Here is a 20,361-nt window from a genome sequence, read left to right on the forward strand (position 1 = left end):
AACTTTCAACTACCATACGAGCTTTGTATGCATACCCTGCTTCGTAGCTTCCCAGCACTCCTGTGGAAGACAAGCCAGACTGACAGCCCAAAATACCAAATACCAAAATACCAAAATAGCAATTCCCTGTCAACTTTCTCAAACCTGCTCTGAAGGGACCTCTGTGAGCATCGCAGAGTTAAGCTTCTGCCACAGAAACCATCTATGGTTTCCCTGCAGAGTGTCCTAGCAGAAGCGCCAGTTACTGCTGACTGCAAAGCAAATTCTGCCTGGGGGCCCACACAGGTAGCAAAAGCAGGAAAGGGGAAAACACCTTTCCCTTCACCACACTACCCAGCAGGTCCCATGGGTCCCAGGTAAACTTCCAGCCCTTGGTTTCACAAAAGCAGAGGCAACGATCTGTCTCTGTTCAGTAAGTGCCTTAACACTGGGGAAGCCAAAAGTCCTTCCATTGTCCAGAACACAGGCAAGCTGGTTGTACTTGCAGAAGTTAATGAGATGTCCCTCTGTCCACATGGTTTCTCCTTCAGATAAGGAAGCTTTGTATGTACGAGTGGAATTAAGTAGGTCTACCCCACTCTCCAGCTGACTGGTCCTGAGGAAATCCATTAGCCCTGCACTGACAGAGGTTATAATATAAATGCCTGTCCCTTCCAATATGAAGTAAGACCTCCAAAAAACTGCTCTAGGCTAAGTTTTGAAGAAAATTACATGTGAAGCACCATCAGATATTGCTGTGGGATTCAGACTAGTACACTTTGTGAGAGAGAGTATGGTTTGCAGGACCACCTTCCTGAAGGGTTATACCTTTAAGTAATTTCACTACCAGAAACAGCTTTCTCTCAACATAACTAGACTATTAGGTGTGTTATACAGTCATCAGTTCCCTCTCTAACCATGGCATGTATAATGTATTTATCTGTTCAAATGTAATAAAATAGCAAAGGAAAATGCTGCAAGCATCCTACAGGGTTAACATTCTCCATTACAGTTTCCATTTGGGTTTTCACATCTTAATTCAATCAAGATTTCTGCCCTGATTTCCTCTTAAAGATAATAATTGCTGTTTCAAGAACCTCTGATTAAAATATTACTGGAATAGACCACAAGCAGTACTAACATTATAGGTATATACAGTCCGCTTTGGAGGTTATAATAACATAAAGAGCATAATAATGTTAAACAATTAACTAAATGCAATAAAAAATAAATCCAATCAGAATTCAGTAAATCTGAAGGATTCAAAGATTCTTATTTTCCACCAGTTACTACCTCCTGTCTATTAACAGCTTCGCAGTACTTCAACATTTGGAAAGTACACCTAAAATAGTGTTTCCTTCTTGCAGCTTTACTACCCTGTGCACGAACACACTAGCTTAGACAAGGTAGATCAGATCATGCCACATCAACCTTTGGACAGAAAAGCCAGAAATGCCTCCTGTGTAGACAGAAGTGGCACTAGTAAGTCACGAAGCAAGGTTCGTCTAGCTCTGTACTAAGCAAGTCTTTGCCCACACAAATACATGGAACTTCACCATTTCAAATTTTTAAGATTGTATGAACTTTGGAAACACAGTTACGCTAACCTCAGTGACTGGCTAAATTCCCACTTGTGCACTTCTGCCAAAAGAATAACCGCCCCTCTAGCACCTACTTAATGTGGTACTTCTGTTGCCATTCTGAACTGGTATCTGTAGTTACACAGCTGCCAAATTTCACCTCCAAGGTGAGCATTTATTTCAAGAGATATATTAAGTATATCTCAGCTTAATTTAGGATGACCTTTATAGGTTAGTGGGCACATACTACCCATCTAGCAGATGGAGGAGGTAAAGACCTGCTGATTTATGCCCAGAGAAGGGAAAAGGGAATTTAGCTGTAAGGATACTTGTTCTAATCCCTGCAGATCCCTTTTTGTGGTAGTGTAACAAAAAAGGTAAAGAAAGATCAGGAAGAGGCCGCAGAGCCCATCACTAACAAACAAAATCCACAGAAGAGAAAGGGACTGGAGAAATGGTGCATGTCCATGTTGTGCTCTGGACCATGTGTGCATGAGTGTTTGGTACAGGAACAGAGCCAAAGGAGGTTTGCAAACACACATGTGCACAGTGGGGGCTCTGACCAAGTGGAGGGCTGCCTCCCGTAGAGCCAAACAATGGAGAACGTGGGCTCGGGTTACCAGACATCATTAGGTCGCCTATTAAAAACTAACTCTCCCTGCATTGTTTTTTTCCCTAAATAATACTGTTTCCAATTTTAATCTGTTAGATTTTTTTATCTTAGCACTTTTTAAAAATATGACTAAAAATTATTTATCAAATTGGCGTGGCTACATAATAGTACAGATAATCCTAACTGCACCAAAAAAGTTTTACCGCTTCAAAAGAAACAGTTGGAGGTAAGATGACCAAGAAGTAGAAAACTAGAGTAACCAAGGGGTTAAAGATACAGTTTACACTTGGGAATCCTCCATAATATGCTCCTCCTTCCCGAGCAGTGCTGCCAAAAATCATCTGACAGGAAACTTAATCTTAAATTTGTCCTACCTAAGTGAACAAAGAGTGCTCAGAACAGGCAACCAGTTCACTGCAGAGCGGGAACGTTTCTAATCCTGCTGGAATCTGCAGTGCTGCTCAGAAAATGTTACTGAAGTTGTTTTCTTTACTTTAACATCTTGCTTCTGGATCATCTCATTCATTTTGGTCACACTGCAGTTCTTGCTGCTTCTCCCATAAAGGTTAGCTTAATACTCCAAACATAATCATGTGGAAAATGGACATTATTGATTCCTATGGTCCATTGTTCCCCCATTCTAAGTCCCTGAAGTTCAAGTTCAATCTGGAATTACATCATGTCTGGTTTCTCCTGGTTACCAGACGGCTTGAGACGTGACCACAGCTACAGAAAAAACAAACAGCCTTCTTCACGCTTCGGCTCCCCTATCGATTCAAACATAAACTTTTTTCTTTCTCTCAAGTATGCTTCAAGTATGGAGCATGGTTAATTTAGAGATTAAGTTCCAAATTAGATTATCTAATGGCATCTTAATGGATTGCTGACCCATTTCCTGTGGGATGGCAGCATGCAAGTCTGGCTTGAATACAATTAATTTCTTAGGAAGTGTTCTGAAGATGTTTGCCTAGATGGAGAGGAAACATAATGTTCTGCACATCTTTCTGCATTACAGAGTTGGGAAAAACTATTAGAGTTAGCAATTTAAATTGATAAAGACCAGAAATCATTACGTTTTCTTTCTATGAATACTTTTACATTCAGAATACTTCAGCATTCTTTTTCTTAAATTATAATGAATTGATACTTCTATTCCAAAATATTGCCCAAGAGAACAGGGGAGGGGGGGACAGACAGACACAGAGGGTATGAACTATGGCTCTAACAGGTGTCTGTGTTTGCCAAAATATGCTTGCCACAGCAATGCTGCTGATTGTGTTACTTTAGCTATGTTTTTGCTCTATAACGAACACACACCAGGTACTGTGCTACAAAGGCAATCTCCACCCATTCTCGATTCGCCTCTTATTTCTTTCACAAATCAGAGATTATCCCATCTGATTGCCTTATCAGCATTATGATCACAAACTCAGAGCAGTGCTGGGGAGAAAAAGTGATGCTTGGAAAGCTGAACACTGCTACAGATAGAGCTGAGAAGGAAATTCAGCGCTTTGAGAACGGAGCTCCCCTCAGCATCTCCAGGAACAAACCAGCTGTTGTACTATGCTTATGTGTCAAGACAACAGACTGAAAGCAGGAAATGCTAACCCAGTGCATTTGCATGGGTAGCATAAATGTAAAGTTAAAGTAAAGCTAACACAGAAAGATTGTTAAAAAAATGAATATAACAATAGTTGGGAATAAAAATGTGTTTGGCAATAGCTGAGTTAAAATGTACACTTTGGCAATGAAAATTTGCTTACAGTATGTGAAAGACTTACAAATACTCCACATGCTCTAAAAGAGACCCACCATACTGAGTGGTCCCACTGGAATTAACATCAATGGCGTAAAGAGTGGCTGAGATTCAGGCTCAAGCTCATGCTATCAGACTTAAACACACACACACTTTTTCTCACTCTCACTCACGTCTAAAGTTTACTTGTTGCATATGCTCCTCCTCTCATGTAGCAACTGAGACTGTATGTTACTAACTGAGCCTTACAGATTTTCACAGCTTCTCCTCACCTTCTGCCTCTAGTAAAACAATTATTACAGAACTATGGTTAAGAAAAAAGAAGGTTTGGGGTTTTTTTAATGGATTCTGGGTATCTTCATATGTACAGCAAAAAATTGACCTAAATGATCTTAAAAGTACTTGAGAACTTAATTCTACTGATGCGTTAAAATGTTGTTCAAAGTTCTGCAGACATAATAAAATATATACCATAAATCCTCTAACTAAGCAACAAAAACAAATGTAGATGTTTAGGGTATCAAGAACATAATAAAAATCACATTCAAATACTTCACCAAATAACTGGGTTTTCCTCCTTTCTTTTAGATGCTCACAGGATGTTTTATATAAGAATTTCCTTTAAATATACTAGAATGTTTCATTAAGCTAAGCAAAGTATTAATCTAGTTATCATTATTCCTTGTAAGTCTCCTGGTTTTGAAGAAAATGGTGCATCAATGACTTAAAGTTTTGTGGCTTTGGGTTTGTTGGTTTTGGGGGTTTTTTGTTTTGTATTGTTCACATTCTCTTTTTTTTTTTTTTTTTTTTTCCAAAGGTCAGTCTTGCATATGGACCGCTACTGTCTTATACTTGGGACTTTAAATGTCAGCAGGTACGTAATTTTATATGGAAAGAAATCTGCATTTCATATTTTGAAATCTATATATCAGATCTACTATCAGGTATGTTAGGCAACTACTAATAAAACAAAGAACACAGAAGTAACAAAGGTTCTATCGTCATTCACTCTCCCCATGTTTCCAAGGTGTGGTTCACCAACAATGCCCCATGACAAAACTTTCAGCTTGGCCACCTCTACTACCTGATTTCCATAGAGACAGGACATTGAGGCACTGCCACCATTTTTACCTTCTTGAGGTCAATGATATTTATGAAAAATCAGTATGCTTAAAGTAACCACAAATGCCTGCTGCAAAAGGTCAGAACGAGTACCATCAAAATGAGCACTGAAGATTTGATGAAGTCACACAATCAGCCATTTATCAAACATTTTGTGGGGGAAAATTTGACTGCCTGGACTAGGATGTATTTCTTCGCCAAAAAGCAGCAGTTCCTTTTGCAATACGTTCTTTTGTTTAGTTTTTGTTTTAGTGTTAGATGGACGCACTGCTCCTGAACCCGTGCAGCTATCATTTCTATTCTGACATCCTCACCTACAAAGGATTTGAAAAATGTTGTATTCCAAAGCCCAACTCTAAAAGCCTTCTACTTAGGCAGAACTAGATGTTTGTTTCTTTGTCCTCCAAGGCTGTGCTTAATTCAAGGCCAAGTAAGTGCAGCCTAGGCCTGTAAAGATATGCCCATGGCAGAATTTGTGCCCCAGCTCATCTGGCAGCACTTTTATATGATGGTATGGTCAAAGTGGCAGGCAGCTCTCTGCAAGCAATCTGCAAAGCAGTTTTGTCTACAAAGATGAGTGGATCTTGAAATGTGCTTGTATTCATCCCCAAAGTTTCCCTGATCATCGCCTAAAGATCTTTTTCCCCCCTTTCCTTTCTTTTCATAATTTATGCCCAATGGTCCTGTGTGATGGGTATTGGAAAAGAGAATTCAGCAAACACTGGGACAGTGCTTCAGCTGGTATAAATTGGCAATGCTTTACACAGGGTTTGAGTGATGACTGGTCAAAATCATTCAAGGACAGTCTTAGATAGGCAGTTGTGATAAAATTTCCTAATGCCTGTCAATGCCCTGAAAAAGCAACACCCTTTGTAGTGGGAGAATAAATCACCCCCTCTGTGCTACACTAGATCAGTTTGGATTCACTCTTGGCAGTACATTGAAAACTGTGGTAGTTACTACATGATGGGGATTTATAATGTAAATCACAGCCCTTGAGAAGATGAGGTGAATCCGTTAGCTAATTTTCCACTGTGCCATTTAATCAATAAGGAAAGAAATGATAACACTCGTTTTTACACCACAATTCTTGCAGATTTAAAATATTATTTCAGAAAAATTCTTGCAAAAAGGAAAAGTACAACAAAAATATTCAAGGCGTTTAAACTTCAGATTTGTAAACAGCGCCAATTTTCAAATTCCATAATTACCCTTCCAAGCTGATACTCAAAAACCCCAAACCTTCTAGCAATCCATAGTACAATACAGTGCATCAGAATGCATTTTGTACAAAATGCACTTATACACTCACACTCTTACTTACACAAACTATTCAGAAATACACATACTTCCATGTGCACACAAATGTCCAAGAAGTATTTAAAATTATTTTGATAGTGAGTAGCTAATACTTCATCTGACAGGTTCCCAACCTTCAGGATTTACATGTACAACCCCCGTTGAGTGTTGCAGACAATCCTGCACATGAAAGAGGTGAAAAACTGATGTATCACAATTAGGCTGGTTTGTTTACACACCTATTTAGACGTACACACCTCTACTGTTACCATAGTTCATTTTATACCCAGAGATGTAGAAGGTAATAATAAGTAATTTATTAATGTACCAACGGTTAATGGCTTTTATTGTGTTTGCCTTTTTTTCATACAAAAAGAAAACTCTCTTTAGTGTAAATCATTCCTAATTATTCTGTTATTTACTTGAGAAATAAGATGGTTTATATCTTACCTTCATGTACATGTTAGTGACCTAAATCTACACCTGCCAATTAGTCAGAAAAGCCTCTCTATATAGTATGGTTATTCATTGTCCAAAACCACCACCACCTCAGGCATTTACTACTATATTCATCTATACCTCGAAAGGTACCATTTTCTTTGTGCTAACCACTAAGCCCCCCAAACTCTGACCTTTAATTCTGCACACATTTTTAAAGTCTAAGATCAGTATTTGCTTAAATTCACAAACCCTTTGATTTGACAGCACAGCATTGTCATTCCAGGTGCTTCATTAACGTAGTTTCTAAATTCAGCTTACACTAAAGATAACTTGAATGTGTATGGGAGAAATGTTACACACGTGTTTTGATCAAATGCTGTCACATATTCCTCTGGAGGCCCGCTAAAACAGATACTGCAGCTTAATGCAACTATTTAGAGGTGGTGTAGGGATGGAAATAATTAAAATGTTACCTTTGCCAAGTAATTCCCAATGTATCCTCACTGGCACTGGGGTATAAATGCCTGCCGTTTTGATTCATGGTCCAGTCACAAATTCTCAGCTGTCAATTGAAACCTAGCAGTCAGATATGGATCGAGCAGTACTACAGTTTTTAGTATTTAAATGAATACATGCAAACTAGTACTGTACATGGCAAAAGCCTTACTTTCCCAAGAAGTAACTTTAAAAAATAAAACAAACAAAGAAAAATAACTTATTCTGAGAAATAAAAGCCTATAGACTTGCTTAAGATAATGCTATTTTATTACGTCCCTCTATTAATAAAGCATAAAAGAGTAACTAGTGTTTAGCACATAACAATTAGCAATTATTAGATTATAAACTGAGCTGGAATAAAAGGAAATGTTAATATTCAATAGCGAGATACTTTAAGAATGCAAGAAAAAATGCTGTTTTCTCTAAGCAATGCTTTATATAATGTGTATTAAGTAAAGGTCAAATATAATCAATACCTTGTAGCATGCATTTCGTGAAACATAGAAGACATGCAATTTATAGAAAATTTGCCCATATTAAACAAACTGTATGTCCTTATCTAGCTATTTAAGAAGGGTAAAGGTGTTTTGTAATTGGGGTTTATTAATCTAGTGTTACTGAAAATGGTATTACTTAGCAAGAGGTGATAGAATAAGCTAATCTTGCCTTGAACTCAGAATAATAGCATTCAAAATACTTTACTGCATTTTAATATAATGAGGAATGCACTAAATGTTAGCTGAAACAAATTCTTCTCAGATCCTCTAATCATCAGTTCTGCCTTCATGGATTGTTCAAGCAACCCTCTATATCTCTGTTTATTTAACAGCTGCCCTATAGTGTTAGCAGATTTATTGAAAAGATATACTGCTTATTTTTAAGTTTAAGAAAGTGAACTTATCTGGCTTGTGAAGTAAACATGCATTTTAACCTCTGTATAGTCATGCTGTATATAAATTGCTGTACCATTACATATGACACAGCACTCCGAACCGAAGATAATATTGTTGCTGAGTTTAATTGCATTTGATGCATTTTAGTTTTCTCTATCCGTATTCACAGTCTTTAGATATCACAGGCTATACCAAACAAACTACAATAAACTGTTTTCTCAGGACCACAATTAATTGCAATCTTTTCCTGAAAAATACAAATGCTGAGGACAAGACAATATTGAAAACCTGACCCTGTCTGGCTGTTAGACTCATAAGCTTCCTGCTGTTAAGGTCTGAGAAATGGAAATGTTAGTCTGATGTTTTCGTAGGGATTGTTTCTTGTTTGTTATCTAAAGAACTCCAAAGGACCTTCTAAAGGCCATTAAAAGCATGACCAAACCACATGAAATTAACCAGAAAAGGAAACATGCAGTCAAAAAGTTTGCTAGGGGTAATTGTGAATAATACATTAGATAAGTTTCAAGAAAGGGATAAGTAAATATTTGGTTTAGTCACTATACAAAACAGTATTGTAAACCTGATTTTAATATTGAAGACGTAGTAAAATATGTCAGCTCAGTTACTCAATGTACAGTAGATGTATCTCTGCTAGAATCCTTAAGAATGTCATCATCTTCATTACAGATGCATACTTTAAAGCTTTATAACTTAGCTATAAAAACTCACTTCCAGCTGAAACACAAGACTGAAAGGTTAATGTCTCCCTCTTCTTTCACAAAGTATAAAATCTATGAATAAAAGTCCTTTGGCTGATTAAATCCATAAAAATAATAAAATCACAAACCAAAAGATTTTACTCACTTAGGTCTAGCTCAAAAATCTGGCAAGCACTTAGCTTATTAAAGAATCTGATTGCATTTGCCAATTAGGGAAAACAGTAAGGGATTAACACATTACATTTTAGTAAATCAGCTTCTGCACTAGATCATCATATTCTTCCCACAGTCTGTATGAAAACTTTCCACATGTACAGTTAATGTGTTAAATTTGTCATTAAGAAAGCTCCGGATAGAGGTTTTCAAGCCTATTTCATAAATGTTAGCAATGACATACTTCATATTATATACAGTCATGCATACCTCAATAAATACAGATCTAAATACTGTAATGGTATATAGTACAACATGTGCATTTTATATATATGCTGTAGACACATACATGCACAATTATATGGAGATTCACGCCACACTGGACTTATAGTTAATGTAAACTGTAGTGCTGTTCACTGCACCAACTGTGCCATACTTATGGTACTGACAACACCTTGGAGAACTGCAGGTCTGTATGACAATGCGTTCTGTGATAAGCCCAGGGCTGCATCAGCTCTGCTGGAAACCATCTTCGCAATGTTAAAAACTACTGCTCCGCACTCCTCAGCAGGCTTACAGACCTGCCATGTTGTCTTTAAAAACTAACCTGTCAGGAAAATGTTTTTTTTCTCTTTCACATAAAATTTCCTCTCCCAAATCACTCCTGCTTAGAGATCAGGATGTCCAAGATTTAGAAATTAGACTTTTGAAAATAGGTAGAAATATCACTTTCAAAGTCTCCATCTGCATCCCTCATGCGTGTTGAGTGCTTTCTGCATAAAAAGGCTGGAAAAGCTTAAAAAAGGTCTATGAGCCCTGGCTCCATTTGATGGAAGAAGATGTCTGTTCACAGCATCAGTGGGAAGACTGCCCTTGGAGGATGTCCAGACGGCCCGGTAGAGAAAGCCTGGGGGCACGGACCTGACATGAGTACCAAGCTTTGGAAGAATGTATGGCACTGTAGTACAGTATTTTGAGTGCTATATGTTGTCTGGAGTCATGCTGAAAGCTTTCTGCCTAGTTATAGTCCTCAGAGTAACTTAAGAGACCTCTAAAATCATGCCACAGTGTTAGCTGAAGACAAGAAGGCACATTCATTCTCACCCATAGTAAGCCACCTAAAGGAGTTTCTCTGCAGGACACATAAAAGGGAGAGGCAGGACACAAAGGCTACTTGACAAAAATTAAATTCCTCAGTAGAGGTACTTAAGAAATAGTCCTTATGAGACATTTAATAAATGCTGAAAAACATTAATTTCTCAAAAATATGTTATGAATGCATAATAAATGTCCTGATTTGGCATATGACATGGTGAAAAGTCTTTCCTAGAAGCCTGTTGGACAGGCCTGCTCTTCAGTCCCACGGCTTTGTCATTTTCAGCAAGGCAAGCCACATGAACAATAACACCTTCCATCCATGAAATATTATGAATGATTTTTTAATTTATCTCTCGTCTAACCACATGGAAAATGAACACAGGTCTGTATTCTGAAGTGGAAAATTCTGACCAGCCTTGCAGCAGATGGGGAAACCTCACAGGCATCCCAGCCATTTCCTGACATTTGGAGCTGCAGCAGTCTCTCATCCCTGCGATCCATACTCCCTGCTATACTCATGAAGAGTAGCAGAGTGCACAAAGACCACTGTAAATGTTTCTTCAGAGAGGCAGTGCAACTCCCTCACCTGCCTCAGCTATGTCATGGGAAGGGGACACAGTAGACCAAGTGCTTCTCCTAATTCATCCACCTCCCTGCTCCTGTTCTGCCCTTTGTAAAATGCCAGGAAAGTGATTTTGCTTTGCACTTTCCAGTGTGGTGAGATGCACTGATGTGAAGTTCTACCCAAGAGCTAAATTTCACTATAGCTGCTTTCTCAGTTTAAAGCAGGCACTTTACAAGCACAAACATCCTGCAGAGTTTTAAATATGCAAATCCTCCATACATTAAAAACCCATAGTCAGCAGTTCAATCTTTAATCATAGTCTGAATAATTTTTGTAGGTCATTATTTAAGCAGGCTTTGTATTCTTGTATTTAAAGAGTGGCTGTCTAAGACTAACACTGATTTCAAGCTTCTGTGATTGCTAGTGAAAGTAGACGTATTTTGGAAAGTGTAATAGGAGTCTGTGCTATAGCTTCTGTTAGGTGAGAAAAGCCCATAAAACTTAACATTTGCATATTGTCATTGTTTTGACTGAAACTTCCTTTAAATGTGTTTCCTTTCCAGCAAGCATATGTGAAAGGTGACCTCTTATCCATTTACATACCTCCCTGATTGTCATGTGACCCAGTTTTACGTCAAACTGTCAGTTATGATAAGAGACACAATAAGAACAGTCTAAGTGTTGATAACCTGTTTCCTGGCTTTACTGAGAAGTTCTGTTTAAGAGTCCACTTGTGTTCTTCTTTCAGCCTCCTGGTGAAAGCAAATGCAACATCCACCCAAAACATTTTGCAAACAGATATTATGTGTTCAGTGGACATTTAAGTTTACAATTTCCAAGATGAATAGTATGAAGAGAACTCCATTTTGAACTGTGTGATTCAGTAACTAAAGGATGCATCTGGTAAGAACAACTTCCTACGGAAGAAGCAGGGAAATCTGGTGCGTAGAAAACAAAAAGCTATCTACAATTTTCTGATTTTGTATTTTAGACACCTGAAGTGTTTCTTATTATTACATACATGGCAAATGTCTCATTCATAAATGCCAAACCTGTGTGAAAATCATGCATACTGCACACCACAACCAGGGAGTCCAAGCTCTAGTGAAAATCGTGCCATTGTATTAATCACAGCAAAGACTAGAAGAGTTTACTAGCTCCTCAGTACCTGGGCCAGCATTAGTTAGCACAGTTTACTGTAACAGACAGAAAAGTTGTAGAGATCATTGTTTTCACAGACCTCAACAGCTATTCCATTTATTTATATTTCCTAATTAAAAATAGAATGACCCATAGAAGGCTCCAATGTGCATTCAGATGATATAAATGGCCAAGAAAGAAAACGTATCAGTTACTTCACTCTTCTAAGTCTTAGTATTTGTGAAACCATTAATCTATATTTGCAATAAATACAAATGTCTGTCTACCCATCCGTCATCCATCCATCTATCTTTTTCTATTGTTTACACGGTGACTAGTATTTCTGGCAACATTCTAGCTTTATAGCCAGAAACAGCATCAACCTGTCTCTAAATGTCTATCATTTCAAGAACATAATGTATTCATTAAATTGAGAACAGTAACTCAAGGAGGCTACAGAAACGCCATTACATAACCATGAGAATTTTGATCATTAAAGCTTTGTTACTGAACTCTTTATTTCTCCATTAAAATTACTTAGCCAAAAGAATGGAGAGACAACTAGAATCCAGCAAGGGACTGTATATAGTTGTAGAAGATTGAATCTGACTGACTTTCCTCAAACTGTTGCTCTTTCCTCTAGTCTAGGCTTAGAAACCACAAATCTTCAGTAGATGCAAATCAGAGAAAGAAGGGGGGAAAAGGTGCTCCCATATAATTGTGAAGATTATCCAGCCTCTCTAATTCATTTAAGATGTTTCTCAGCACAGATGATGAGCACCAAGTACCAGATTTGACTTCATAAAATAATCCCACCATCCACCAAGCGTAAAATTAAGAAAACCTCCCTCACTTAGGTACTAACTCTTATCACTTCCTTTGCCACTTCCTATGGTGCCCTCCCTGCAGTTACATTATTAATACTTAACAACTCTCAGGAGCTGATGCTGAATCAAGAAAAGCAAACCAAGTCGTCATTAACAATTTGTAATTGACAGCTGGGGGGGGCTGACATGACTTTTTACAACATAATGATAGGATATATGTGACTCCGTAGATGTCACTGAAGCAAGAGATATGTTTTGTAACTATTCACATCACAGTACCTGGCATTTCAAGGCAGGTAACAGGAACACCCACCACCAACTGCAGCAGAAAGTGGACTGCATAGTTATAATTCATTAGAACCTTGTCTTCCTAATGATCAATGTAGGACACTAAGCAATGCAGGTGACAGCATATTTTTCACAGTATCCAGATCAGCAAAAGCAAATAAATGGCTCACATTGGTGCTATTATACATTGTCTTCCAAAGCTGTAATCACTGCTTCCCATCTAAAGGTGAGTGTTCCAGGTAGGCTGTGCTATAAATTGTTTACTGGAAGTTCTAGCAAACTCCATGCTAGTCAAAAGACTCCATGTAAGTGTGAGTTTCAAAATACATGTGCAACTTCTAAATTTATTGTAGTTACTGTAACTTAAAAAGGCTACATAATGGTTCTTTTTAACAACAACAAAAAGTACTCAACAGTACATGTCAATATTTCTCATAACCAGAGAGAATAAATCTTCATAAAGACTCCTCCAATGAAGCAAAAAATGTACTGGTGACAATATTTATTCTTGAGGGGTCAATGTGCATTACAGGGTATGGTGAATGTTTGAAAGACCTCTCTGGAACTAAAACCATTGGCTTTCTAATTTAGAATTTCTCTCCACTAATACAAAATGATTGATTGCCTTTATTTCATGTACCCCTTGATTTTTGTTTTCATTCATCATGGGCTGCTTTAAACCAAATGCATTTAAAATCTTCCACAAGAAGAGTGGTCTCTTTTAAACTGTTGTAAAGTAATGAAAGGACATAGTAAATCAATCTAATTTCTGCCTTACCAAAGGATAACCTTTGCTCTATAAAAGTTGTTTAGACAATCTCAGTGCCCTGCCTCATTTTCTGGGTAATAAACGTATATGGCACTGTCATCTCAAGAGCTGCCTTTAGGATTTAAGTGAGTGAAGGTAATTAATTAATTAGAAACTTATATATATGTATTTATATATTTCCATTTCTCCCTCTGAAAAAGCTTTGTTGTAAAGCATTCTGTTCTTTCAAATGGTTTCAGCAGTACACACTATTCCCTAATTTTGGTCATATTTATATGTACAGGCATCCACACTCGCACCGCCCTCAAACACACTCAAACAAGCATACACATATATCCACTACTTAAGTTAGAAATGAATATAGAATTCACAGCAAAGATGAAGCCATGACACAATTTTTAAGTTTACGATACAGCTTAATGGTCACCAAGTGACCAGTAATTATTGAATTGAATTACCAGTAATTACCAGTAATTGTTGAATTAATAGAATGAGACTATGAAGCACTATACTTTAGAAGGCAGAACATTGGTTTCACACAATGGCATTGAAGAATTTTTCTGTTTATGAAGTTTATGTGAGACCTAATTTATTTCCCCTTCCCCCTAAGCTATCTGGCCACATGTTTTACCATGAAAGGGAGTATAAGACACAGTGCATGTAAACACCAAAGACTGTGATGACCCTTGAGATACTTCTCACTTTTATGATCCTATGACACTACTGAAATCTCCAAATTTATCTCCATGTACACAAAGCCAAAAATATATAGAAGATGCATGAAATAAGAAATATATGATTTGCATGACATAAACTCATCCAAGAGAAAATTAAGTGTGCTGTCACTACCTTCTGGCATGTGACAAGGGGTTTGTAACTCTTTCAATGAACTTGGAAGAAGGTGGAGTGGGCTTAAGCAGTAGCAAATTTGCAGAAAAAAATGTATCTAAAAATATGTAGTGAAAAAAAGTCATTACGCATCCCCAAATTAACTGTATGTCAGATACTTTTCAAAGGATACTCTAAAACTTCACATGAAAAGAAATCAGAAGTTACATGCACTGTGTTTAAAAAGAAAGATGTTGTGTGTCTTTTAAAATACAATAAACATATACTGTTTATTTTTTAAAAAGGACCATGTTATAGTAATATAACACCTTTCACAATACAACAATCTTTGAGAGGTTAAAAAAACTAGCAATACACCAGAAAAATTACTGAAAAATTAATGGTTGGCAAAACCACTAATTGTCATTTGGTATTTTCATAAAAGTGTACAGATGTTTCCAGTTAGGTCTCACTGGTTAAAAAAAAAAAAATTGGCAAAGCATCAACTGTCTTGAATAAACAATCATCTTTATGATTTTCTCTGAACTCTGCATGTGGTGACCTTTAAAACAGACATACTGCCACCTTGCCCTGGGAGTGGGTAGGGATAGGGAGTTCCAGATGAAGTACACTTCAGCTATACCTCAGCAAACACAGAACAGGTAAGTTTTACTGAAAAATGAAACTGGCATGTGTACCAACTGTTGACAGAAGCCCAAGCCTGAGAAAAAAATACAGTATGATAAATACCAAGGACTATTTAAGAGCCCCTTTCTTACTGCTTTATTCAGCTGTTTTCCTTATAACATTTTATATGCTGTTAATTTCAAAGTCCTCTACTGTTAAGACTGAGGAGCAACACAAACACACATTATAAAATATGTTAAAGTTCTAAAGGGTTTGAATTTATTCCTGTTACTAGCGATGTAGCATTTCAGTATATGCATGGCCTAGCTACTGACTGCAGCTAATTTGATGGTAAGCCACCATTAATCTTGGCTGTGTATTTTCACAGTTTGGGTAAACACTTCATTTGCATTAAATTTACAGCATTAATGAGATGTGAAATTTAAAATGCTACTTTAAACGTAAATGATGTAAGAAACTAGAATAAAAGACATGGTTTTATCACATTTCAAATCAGCAGACCAATTTAAACCTATTAAACTAAAAATGATGATGTGTTGCATTGAGAATTTAGTTTTATAACTCGTATTCTAGAACTAAAACGAAGAAATGTAGGCTTAAACATCTGGGGTAAAAAAAAAAAACCCAAAATAGCTTGAAAATAATAAGTTGGACCTTCTGCTCTGGAAATTTTACTTATTATTTAAACTGGTTTTGAAATTAGTATTTGTTCCTTACACACCTCATTTTCTTTCCTAAAACCCTGTTAAAGAATACATGTATGAGCTCTTGAAAAATAAAATAATTGAAATAAATACAATTAGAAGTTCCTTAAGAGGGCACAAATTTAAGAAATAAAGCATACACTAAATTGATATTTCTTAAAGGGTTCAGTTTTGTTTTGAATAAACTTTGTCTTCAGATGACAAATACTGAAACCCTTTGGATCCCAGTCTAGTCCAAGATAACAGTGGCAGCACGTAGGAAGGTAATATTGCAAAAGCTTCTCTATATCATTACACCTATGTGAAACTTGCCCACCTGTTGCTGGTGTAGGAAGGATGGGTCTCTTGGACTTAGTCCCACATATCGATTGGCTTGGGATGTGCCTGAGGCTGTGTAGGCTGATTAAGGAAGAACAAAACAGATTGATAAAAATACCAACCTATCATAACTATTACCCTGTGCAGGTACAGTACAAATATGAGAGATCCAGAGTTATGATTTTGCAATATATAGGATGTGTCTGTGTTTTTCCTTTATTTAAACTTTAATAGAATGCAAAACAAAAATTGGACCAAATTTGGAAAAACATGTAAATTCCTATAAACTTCAATGGAAGCTGCATGTGTAAATCCTATTGATGTCTGTTGTTAAATTAAAGCTCATCTGATTAGTATATATATATTTAAAGTTATTAAATAAGATATATATTTGAAGGAATCATGAGCCTGACTCTCATTTCCATTACACCAAAGGCACCAGTGAAATCACTGATATTGCATTGTTGAGAGAAAAAATTAGTGCACACTTATTATTCTTACTGCTGTGAAGGCTGATGACAAAACTGTAAAAGAAAAAAAATTGGAATCAAAAGTTTAGTTTACTTAAATGGCATGAAATGAATCTTTACAGGCCTTTGAAAATAGGATGTAATCTGAATAGTATTTTCATAAGAAGAGAGCTGTGCAATAAAATATTAAATATTCAACTCCCCCATGCATCAGGAAACAACATTTTCCCATGGGGACAATTTAAGGTAGTCTCTCGCTGTCTGCTATAGAAGGTTGAAGAAATCCATTTCTGAGGAGAAAGGGGACGGTAGGCAATGCTGGGGTTAGTTACAGGATATGGATCCTTCACCTGTAGGTCACAGTTCTGGTCTTTGTCAGTAATCCCTAAAAGCCATTACACTCTCATGGCTTTTGGTGGCACTTATGGAATAAGGCAGGGGGTCTTACTCCACTTTCCAGTGTGGAGATGTCTGCACTGCAACTTGCAGCATCACAACTTGGAAACTTGCAGGCAGACAAATCAAAACTACTAAAACTGAACAGACATACGGAAGGATTCCAGTGAGGAACTAGATAGGAGTACTTACTGAATTGGCCTGTTGGTATTAAAGTCACACAGCAAACACAAGCAAAGGAAACCAATCAAATTTAAAGAAAAAAAAAAAAAGGCTTTATACAGTAAACAGGCTTTACTGAAAAAACTGCCATAAAAATAAATCAGTTATTAGAAGGAAATTATGGTGAGGGTCACAGTGTTCCCCAAATATCATCAAAGCCTGCTGTTCTTTCTCATTCAAAACAATTCTGCTGTTGCACTTCAGAATGAAAAGGAGTGCTAATCATTCGACATTTTATTCTCATCAGACTGAATAATGAGGTCAACTCGTTGGCCAAGCATATGTTTTATAAATATATCTATATATATTTTGAACCAAACAATCAGTTATTGCAGATAAAAGTAAAACCATGCCTTAAAATATATTTAGTCTTGATTTTCCCATTAAGTTAACATTAGCACTCTGTGTGTTGGGTCTGTTATGACCGATAATAGAGTTTATATGCATTCATATGTAATATATATATCAGCAGGATATGATCCCTCATTTTTTGCTACTTCCTTCATCAACAGTCTATGTTCCTTCACTTTTTCCTCTTACAGTTACCAGTCCAGTTTCAAAAGGCTTTACCAAGCAGATAGACTACTGCTCTGACAACCATAACATTCTGAACATGTATCATTTATGCACTATCTCATATGCAGAAGTGACACGTTCAAATAAAATTTGTACATAAGGGGTTTTTTAGAATTTTTACACGCTCTAGTGACAGACATTGGATCTTTAGTCAAGAAGTTACTTGCACAATGCTGTGGAAGTATGAGGAGGCCTTATTTCAAATATCTAAGCTGAGATGTTCTAAGGTTCATGAGGAATCAGGTACCCAAGTTCCAATTAATTGCATGAGAAACTGGGTGCTGACTTCATTTGAAAATATAGTCCAGTTTTTTCCCTTAGTAGTAGGACAATGAGCAGGTTACGTTTGCTTTCCTGTAATGATGAACAGTACGGTCAGATTACCAGAAACCATCCGAACACAGTTCTGACATTGTATTTGTTCTTTTTGCCATTTGTATTACAAACCCTGACCTCATCTGAGACAGCTATTTAGGCCAGGCATGACCATGTCAAACAGGAAGCAGAATGAAACCATGAATACTTGAATGTATACAAGAACTCAGTTTTCTCAGTTTTCTATTCTGGACCAAAAGTTTAGAGCAACAGCTTCTTGTTTGCTGCTAAAACTAAGTCATGTTAAAAGGTGCAAGAACTGTACCACAAACCACCAGGGCAGATGCAGATATACTCTACCACTTTTTAACAAAACTCCTGCTATAATAAAAGAACAGCTAAAATACTTCCATATATCTGTCCATATAATTACTTGTTTATACTTAAACAATAGTTTGTCCAAAAGTTACTACTATCCTTTTCTAATAAAGACATAACCAGTTTTCCTCCTTTACATGTTGGCCACTCCTATGCATTCAAGTCTCAGCTCTGCTTCATATTCTAATAAAAAGATTTAAAGTAGTGTAACACCTAAGAAACACAGAATTTACGGTCTCTGTTAATAACAGACCAGAAGTTAGGGACTGGATTCACAGTTCAAACACTAAACAGGTCTAAAGCAAGTCATTTTAATGTAATGGACCCTAAAGAGATTAATATTTTTAAAGGCTGCTAAGTTTTCTTCCAAAGTGTATGTTTGGAAGTGTCTCATAAAAATCTTCACCACTCTCATAAATAGTAACGCTGGCCATCGCAAGTCCAAATAAAGGTTCAAAGACAACAGAAATGCAGAAAGTAGTTAAAAAACAACTTTCTGCATCACTGAGCATGAGTTTTTGGAAGAGAAGAAATTACCTTATACATAGTAACACCTTTGCTCTTATTTCCAAAACCGCAATTCCATTGAAGATAATAGGACAAATAATATGGTCCTATATAGTAATAAAGAGCTCAAAATGTTCAAGTTAGGGTTTCAGGGTTTTTTTAGAAAAAGAAGGAACAGTGGAACTACCATCTGAGGAATTAAAATTTTCTTTTGCCACATCAGTTGTTTTTGCTAAGAACGACACAACCTATATCAATGTGCAATTGTCATAGCTCAGATTCAGTATGCCTTGTAACAAGGCTTGATTTCTGTAGGAAAGCTCATTGAGGAGCAGATTATCCAATCTCTGTTTGGAATTCCATCTGTGGGTCATTGTATAACCTTGCTGTCTGGGTGTGCTTCTCAATGTCTTAAGAATGTCCACCTTAGATGAACAACCAAGTTTTGTTTTTCTTGCACAGTGGTCAAATATCCAGACTTTTCCCTTTCATTTTGGTTGTCATGTCACAAACTTTGGTTCATGTAACATGATGCAGTGGTTGAAATTTGGGGAGGAAAAGCTTTGCAATCGGATCACATTTGCTCTCCATATAAAATGATGAGCATCCACTTGGTCAAATAGTAGGAAAAGCCGCCTTTTTCTGGCCTCCATTTGAAATAATATCGAATCTTTGATGGACATTTTTTGTTTCCTAAAGAAATACTTACTGGTTGCTGTAGGTGAAGATGCCTCACCTTCAGTGGATGTAGTGATGGGTTTAGTATCTGTCATGGTCAGGGTCACAGGTCGCACCGCACTGTGATGGGGAGAGGGTGCCAAAACTGGAGTAAAATGGCCAGGCACTTTCCCTACTACTTGACCACTGCTGTTAGGCTACAAAACAAAACCAAAAGAATGCCTTGTGAAACATACGCGTTGCATTTAAGGAACCTACCCACCTATCTTAGGGTTTTCCAGAATGCCCATCACTGTAGTACCTCCATGCTGGAATGTACCATTCTAACAAAGCTATGAATTTCTATGTGGCAATTTCTGCAGGCAGATCCCTCCTCAGATAGGCAGTACATGCTTAAGTAGCAGTACTTTTTGGTAAGTTTTCTTTCCTTCTGGATGCAGCAAGCATCAGATTGTTTCAAAATTTATTTGCTGTTAATGTAGTGGCTGTGAACCACAGTAAATCCCATGATAGCAGGATTAAACTGACCAGGCATAGGCCCTAACGTACAAAGTATTACGAGCAAAAGAATAATGCAAAAC

General features: G+C 37.0%; 1 protein-coding gene across 8 annotated transcripts in view; it reads right to left on the reverse strand.

Annotated features, from left to right (window-relative positions):
• The window catches only part of NFIB (nuclear factor I B), a 182,828-nt gene that overhangs the window by 9,726 nt on the left and 152,741 nt on the right, over nt 1-20,361 (reverse strand). For 2 of the 8 annotated variants that reach the window (XM_064438922.1, XM_064438920.1), the window contains exons 9-11: nt 19,812-19,977; nt 16,237-16,319; nt 7,264-7,352 (exon numbers count right to left, since the gene is read on the reverse strand). The exons of 1 other annotated variant lie outside the window; for it this stretch is intronic. In XM_064438922.1, the coding sequence (XP_064294992.1) occupies nt 7,264-7,352; nt 16,237-16,319; nt 19,812-19,977 (338 nt within the window). The remainder of the gene's footprint in view (nt 1-7,263; nt 7,353-16,236; nt 16,320-19,811; nt 19,978-20,361) is intronic. 5 more of the 8 variants (XM_064438921.1, XM_064438925.1, XM_064438923.1 and 2 more) reach the window with 5 other exon arrangements.

This window comes from Phalacrocorax carbo, chromosome Z (genome assembly GCF_963921805.1).
Source record: "Phalacrocorax carbo chromosome Z, bPhaCar2.1, whole genome shotgun sequence".
Taxonomy (NCBI): domain Eukaryota; kingdom Metazoa; phylum Chordata; class Aves; order Suliformes; family Phalacrocoracidae; genus Phalacrocorax; species Phalacrocorax carbo.